A 7,558-nucleotide genomic window follows, 5' to 3' on the forward strand; every position below is an offset into this window, starting at 1 on the left:
GTAGGGAAAAAAATAATAAAAGTTGTACAGTATTTCCAATCAGTTTTTCCTCCATCAGCCTCTTTTTGAGAGCTTTCATTAAAATTGGTAGAAAACCAAGACTACATATGAGTCATCAAATCCTTTATCTGGAAGGGTCAGTCTAAAATAATGGGAATTGTGTTCCTAAAAGCCCTTTTATGTTATTTTGTAAATCACACAATTAGCAAGATATTAACACTTAATAAAATATTAGCATGTTAAAAGGGAATCAGTCATCTTTCTGTAATTCCTGTTCTTATAGGAGAGTCGTCCTTGGTGGAGAAGCATTTATCACCTGTAGTTTTATATTGGCCTTGAAACTGTGGTGAGGGCATAATGCTTTCAAATTGATGGTGGCAGTCATATTATCTGCTTTGGGATATAGATGGGATAAGCAAAGGTAATCCCTGGACAGACCAACAGATGTAATTGAAGTATTTGCCCTTGCAATATTTCCATATTAAAATGTCTAAATCCAAGAATAGCTATGGACCACACGTGTTCTAAGTTCTTCGCTGATGATAACACAATTCAGTATGCAAGTGTCTTGCAATGTTAAGGTTTTTCATGAAATCCTTTGCTACTTAGTAAGAAGAGTGTAGTGTGGTAACTGCAAAATCACCCTCAGTTAAGGCAGGAAATGATCAAAGTCAAACTCAGTGGAGGAGGCTGCTTTGTTCTAAATACACTTTTAAAGCTTTTATTGTTAGCTAGTTATGGATTACTTTTAACATCAAGCCTCAAATATAGCTTGTACTTTCTCACAAACTTTCCATTTAATTTGAAACTTTCTCAATTTGAAAACTATATAAAGTTGGGAATTAAACTTAATTATAGGTATTTAAAGGAAACCAAAATGAGCTGCTTAGAGACAGCTAAAAACTTTGTGCAGAAACATTTTCTGGTGGAAAAGTATTTTCATCAGAACTAAGATTTTATTATAGGAAAATGTTACTTTTTTCAAGACCTCCAAATTTGTATTTTCTGAAGATAGAAGAACTAATTTAAATTTGATGTTTCCCTAGAAGACCACCTTAAAAATAAGTTGTTAGAATACTTTATTTTGGAAATACTAATTCAAAATTCTGCTTCTTCCATTTTGATTCAGATTTGTATATAAAATGAAAATGTTGAAATCCATTACAAATCAAAATAATACGTTAAAATAGATCAAGAATGTGTTTGAATGTGCAAATGTTTTAATTCTATAGCAAACTTCTTGATGAATTCTGAAGTTTTTTTAAAATCAATGTTTCATGGTAAAAGGCAAAATGGACTGTTGTTTCAGTCTCTTGTTTATTAAGGTATTAACCAGAGTGGTTTTACTCTCCCTATTGTACATTTGAACATAACTGTCAAACTGTATTAACAGTGTTAAAAATATGTATTTAGATAACAACACCATACATTTTCCCAGTATATAATTTCATGTATTTCTCCATAAAGCCTTTTTTAATAGAAAGTAACAGGAATAGGTAATGATTTTTAAGAGTAATGAAATAATTATCAATATTTTTGATAGCTTTCCCAAATATATTTAATCACTTTAGTACTATGAAATTTTTATCTGGAATGTATCGCTTTTATTCCAGCAGCTCAGTTGTAACTGTCTATTGAGAGGTATTTTACAACAGTAAATGTGTCCTGAATAATTTCCCAACAACCAATTTTTACACATTTTTCTTCTTCTTTTCCTGAAGCATAGAGATAGTCCTGAAAACAATCCAGATACTCCATTTGAGTTCACACCTGAAAACCTAAAGGTATGCAGACAAAAAAAAATTTTCAATACACAGACTTTGTCTTTAGATGAGTACTGATTTGTTTTCCTTCTTTCCCTTTAAAAAGCGAATAGAAGCGATCATAAACAACTACCCAGAGGGACACAAGTCTGCAGCTGTCATGGCAGTACTGGATTTGGCCCAAAGACAGCATGGATGGCTGCCCATATCAGCTATGAACAAGGTATTTAGAACTTAATTATCCTTCAAGCATAATTTTACTGTTTTCTTTCAATATCTTACTAGAGTATTAGCATTAATTAATCAAAGCTTACTAACGTGGGAATTTACATGTGGCACTGTATTGTGAGAATTCCCTATGAGACTACATTTTTAAAAATTAAAGGGAAAACTAATGCAGAAAACTCGGGGCTCTGTTTACATAATACTAGCCCATTGCTTGAAACTACAGACAGAACAACACAAAAATTAAATAAAACCTGTTCAGATAGGCTCTTCTCCCAGAATGATTCTAAAATTAGGAACAGAAACTTGATTTTGTTTACTGCTGAATTTGGGAAAATAAAAAAAAGAAGGTAATGTCAGTGGAGTTTTCTTCCTTCTAGATTAATGTCACATCACATAATGCCTGGATTATACTTAATCTCTAGGCCTGTAAGGACTCTGCAGAGCAGTGTTAGTGTAGTGATGTCAGGAGTGTTGGGTAACACCTCACAGCCAACACCTGAAGACTTGTCAGGTTAATTATTAAAATTGTTACAAAATAAGCAGGCAAACAACCACACTGCTTCAAAGTGAGAGGCTGCAGGACAGTAACCAAATACCAAGAAATAAAAAAATCTGGTTTGTATTCATATGAATAAATCTGTTGTACTTTGTGTTACAATCTGGCATATCATCAATTTTAAAATCTGTAGTTTTAAATTCAACTAAAGGTGAGGAATGGGAGCGTTAGAGAAATTACTGAAGGAGTTAAATGAGCATTTAAAGAAGGCAACTTAGGTCTCCTAGTTTGTACAGCATAACATAAAGCCACAAAGCTCCTTTAATGCTTTCAGTGTATTTTTGTTTATTTAAGTTTCATGTTAATATTATGTTTAAAATGATCTTAAGGCTTTTAAGTGAACAAATATTTTCCATGATTTGTTATTTGCCTGCTATAGAAACTGGAACATAAAACAGTTACACTATTGAAACCAGAGCCAGTTCTCAACGTGAGCAGTTTGCCAAGGTTCCAGGTTAATGAGGTCAGGGATACTTGCACCAGAGCTGGCTCCTTGCAGATCATGCTTCACTCCCTACTTACTAGCCGTGACAGGAATCCGCAGATGTAGCCCTGGTGCGTCACAGAACCTGAGGGAGACCTGCTCTATATGAATTAGATGAGCATAGTACCACCTTACAAGTATTCCTTACCAAAAGGCTTACATGGATTAGTGTGGGCAGGCTCATACGGGTTTGTTCATTCACGCAGCCCAAGTGCAGTGTGAGCTGGAGCTGAGGAGGAAAGCCCAAACCCAGCTGACTCCTCGCATCCCCTTGTGTCTGCCAGTAGATGCTGCAGGGGAGCTGACTCGCTCCTCGCCATGCTGATCCATTAGTGGAGTTTGTGCTCGAGCAGGGTGACGCCAGTCAGAGTAACTCAGGTGTCCGGTCTTGGCACTTGGAATATGTTTGTGCTTTGATACCCACCCCCACCCTCTTATTTATCTGTTACTGCAAACAGGACAGGTGACTTTACTGAAATGGTTTGCTAAATGCCTTTACTGCTGCCCTCTGAGAACTCAATATAGCATGTTTTGTCCTTGTCACAGGTTGCTGAAGTTTTAGAAATGCCTCCCATGAGAGTCTATGAAGTAGCAACCTTCTACACCATGTACAATCGCAAACCTGTTGGGAAATACCACATTCAGGTCTGTACCACCACGCCGTGCATGCTGCGAGACTCTGACAGCATTTTAGAAGCCATTAAGAAGAAACTTGGTATGACACAAATTTGTAATATACTTTTTGTATTTTCTTTTTACCTTTGTTTAATGATACTGAAGTAAAATTCTTCATATGGTGGAAGAAACTAGCCTTGTTCGACTTCGTAAGGTTCACATGGGCCCACCTCTTTAGCCTGTCAAGGTCCCTCTGGATAACATGATGTTAACATAATTTATGAATTCTCAATGGAAGAGTCAATTGAGAATGGTTCATGGGATGTAACACTCAGGGTTTTGTGTGTGAGTTGGGGTTTTTTTCCTCCTTTTTGGGTGGTTATGGGGAGAAGAGAGGGTAAGATCAGCAACTAACAACTCTTCCCCTTCTATGAAAAGCTGTGTTAACTTTTTCTAAGAACCAGTGGTAAGAGCTGCAGAACAGCTGCCTATTATCTGTCATTTCTTATATTCTGTTGTCTGAAAAAGGCATATTTAGATGCAATGTTTTGTTACTGCAAAGATAACTTAATTTCAACTGAAACTCTCAGCTTGAGAAATAAAACAGTAAGGATGATTCTGTAGTTTTTACCAAGACAGGCCTTACAACTTTCATTACTTCCCACCCCTTCCTGCTAATAAATGGAGGAAGACTGCTTTTCAGCATTCTGCCTTCCATGGAGTATTTTGTAGAGGTCAGACTCTGAGATGTTACTTGGACTAATCTGCCTCTGGGGAAGGTCTGTATCTAGCAGTAGAGCAGTTACATGCCATGGATGCTATGTATACAGTTCAGTAAATCATCCTTTGTGTATAAACTTGGAAGTTGTTTATGAATTTGTAGCTAACAATGCTTGGATCTTAGTTAATTTCAGAATACTCAACCCTGTATATTAATGGCTTTTCTATCAGCACATGAAAGCTATGTTTCCCTATTTTTCCATTTAATTGTGTTGATTACTAAAAGTGTTCTTGAGTAGATCTGTTGTGTTGCTTAGGATTGTCATTTCGTGGTTATTTTTTAATGAATCATACCTGTAAACAAAGTCTCAAAAATGTATCCAAAAATTGACTTAATGGTTTATTAGAACCTTCTGTTTAATGGAAACATTTTGGACTCATTTAAGGGGGTTTAACTTTGCAAATGCTTTTATGGCCAAAATACAGTGTCCTTGGGGTACTTAAGAGTCATGCTTTATTACTCTTGTTCATAACCATTACTGAGCCTAATTAATTTATTGGTTTAGGTATTAAAGTTGGGGAAACAACACCTGATAAGCTCTTCACACTGATAGAAGTGGAATGTTTAGGTGCTTGTGTAAATGCACCAATGGTACAAATAAATGACAATTACTATGTAAGTACTATATTCCCTTTTAAAATACTAAGCTTCTTTGCTGGCTTACCTGTGTTTTCCATCTGTTCCAAATTCTGAAGTTGTGGTCAGTTTTCTAATTCCTGTCAGCAGGGACAACTTATTATTTACACCATCTCTTAGTTTCTTGGCCTCTTCCTAGAACACTTCATTTGTATCAGGTGTATCAGTGTATTTTTCACTTCACTTACTGTCTTGATTATACAAGAAGAGTGATGCATTTTTGTGATTGTGGTCTGCCCATAAATCTGGAATTTTTAATAGGTATTTGATAAGCTTTTGAAAGCACTTTAAAGCAGTCTGTTGGAAAGTATGGACTAATTTAAGAAGTGCTGCCTTGAACTGTACCCAAAATTTTTTTGTTGCAGCCGACACCATTCTGCAGTATGTGTCATGGCATGTGTGTAGTGGGTGGGCAGAGATCCAGCTCCCTAATACCAGGAAGCTGAAAACACATCCTTGTACATGGCCTGCATCAACATTGTTTGTTTTAACATAATTTCTGCAACTACACATGAAACAAAAATCTCAACATTAAAATGACAGTAGACTTTTCAATTTTCCTCATTCTTTAAGCCAGTATGTGTGTTAATGGATAGGATCAAAGTTACCAGTGATAGGGTCACACTGAAGAGTCACTGATTTGATAAATTTGAAGTGCTGCAGTTAGCGTAACTGATAACTCTTTCAGTTTTGTCAATGATTTAATTTTTTTTTTACAGGAAGATTTGACACCCAAAGACATTGAAGACATAATTGATGAGCTTAAGGCGGGAAAAGTTCCCAAACCAGGCCCAAGGTATGCTATATTTATAATATAGTATGTAATACCCTGTATTTATAAACTATATATATTATATTGGTCACCTACACGAACGATGCTGCTTTTGAGAAACTAAATTACTTTTCCAGTGATTTGAGTTCACAGCCTACCACTAAAAAGCATTAATTAATTTACTGAACAGAAGTGCATGCATTCAAAGCCAAAACAAACTGGAAAGAACTGAGAATTTGCATGTTCTTAATGACTGACCAGAGGAGCATGAAATGTGAAAACATGAATTCTGATTTGTCTTAGTACTTAATAGGTGAATGACGTCACCTGTTGGAATTTTTGTCTAGATCATTTAAACCAACAAATTCCTGTTGGTTGGTTGGTTTGTTGGTTGTGTTTTTTCTGATTTCTGACAAAAACCAGAGATCGTAAGTTTGTGAGAGGGTTGTTATTGCTGAACTTTTCTTACCTGTTATTTCCCACTGTTCTTTGTTAGCCCGCCTAAGCTTGTGTCAATGGGGAAATTAATTTGACTTGTGTGTTACCTATTCCTATTGTTTCTATAAAGATGTTTTGAATACAAGAACAATAATCTTAAAATGGTTATACTTTCAAAAAAACACAGGGAAGCATCTGTAAAAAACTATGATTGATGAAATTTGATGCTGCCTGGCCAACCTATAAATGAATATAAAAGAAAACAAGTACTCCTAGCTTGCTTTTCAGTTATGAAATTATTTGTCACTACTTGAATTTGGAATCCTTTCACTTTAACAGCTCCATCACACTTTTTTTGAAGGTTGAATGGGAAGAACAAAAACCAGTGGCTTCAGCCTTAAGTCAGATTGGTACTGTCTTCTATCCAATGATTAAGCAGAATCTGAGGTTTTATCAATACCAGCAATGGATAAAACTGCTTTCATTTTTCAGGAGTGGACGTTTTTCTTGTGAGCCAGCTGGTGGCCTTACTTCTCTGACTGAACCACCCAAAGGACCAGGTTTTGGAGTTCGAGATGACCTCTAAGGATTTTTGTAATATAAGATGAACTGTCTGAAAAGAATAAAGTATCTTCAATCTCAGTAAAATTACATACATTCTAATGTTTTGGTTTTTTAAAAAAAAGTAACAACAATTAGACTATCCAGCTTACTGTGGTTTTAACTACAGCACAGTTTAATCATAATTCCAGATTTTAAGAAAAGTGGTTCTGTAGACTGTGTAAGGTGACTCCCTGAAAGAATCCGTAAAAGTTGCGTCTTTGATCTGTCATTGAAAATTCTTTCAGCTTCTTCTGAAGCTCTTTGAGGAAGCAACAAACTCAATAAATTACACATCTGGCAAATGTACAAGGAACCAAACTGAAAGATTATCTGACAAACTTTATCATGTTACTTTTATTGGCAGTTTGTAAGCAAACAAACAAAGGTTATCTCAGCCATGTTGAGTAAAAAATCTCGTAGGTTCAGTAAGAACTGGTTCTTCTTAAGCTTAATTCTTCATAGTATTACTCAGTGGTCAGGAAAAATGTAAAGCCCCAAACAGCAGTAGTATTCTACTAAAAGAATGAATAGCAACAAAAACCAACTTCCTGTGCAAGTTTATTTAGTACAGACAAGGTATGGAGTTGGGGGAAGACAGAATACACCAGAACAGTTCAACATGACCCTAAGGGTAATAATACCTGACACTGGATCTTTGATTCACAGATCCTTCTTTGACCTT

General features: G+C 35.7%; 1 protein-coding gene across 1 annotated transcript in view; it reads left to right on the forward strand.

Moving 5' to 3' along the window:
- NDUFV2 (NADH:ubiquinone oxidoreductase core subunit V2) overlaps positions 1-6,926 on the forward strand; it is a 13,762-nt gene extending 6,836 nt beyond the window's left edge. The window contains exons 3-8 of the mRNA XM_017729433.1: positions 1,722-1,784; positions 1,870-1,986; positions 3,578-3,746; positions 4,933-5,042; positions 5,783-5,859; positions 6,766-6,926. Of these exons, the coding sequence (XP_017584922.1) occupies positions 1,722-1,784; positions 1,870-1,986; positions 3,578-3,746; positions 4,933-5,042; positions 5,783-5,859; positions 6,766-6,859 (630 nt within the window). The 3' untranslated portion in view covers positions 6,860-6,926. The remainder of the gene's footprint in view (positions 1-1,721; positions 1,785-1,869; positions 1,987-3,577; positions 3,747-4,932; positions 5,043-5,782; positions 5,860-6,765) is intronic.
- Positions 6,927-7,558: the final 632 nt, after the last annotated feature.

The sequence above is a fragment of the Corvus brachyrhynchos genome, unplaced genomic scaffold (assembly GCF_000691975.1).
Source record: "Corvus brachyrhynchos isolate BGI_N302 unplaced genomic scaffold, ASM69197v1 scaffold331, whole genome shotgun sequence".
In the NCBI taxonomy this organism is placed as follows: domain Eukaryota; kingdom Metazoa; phylum Chordata; class Aves; order Passeriformes; family Corvidae; genus Corvus; species Corvus brachyrhynchos.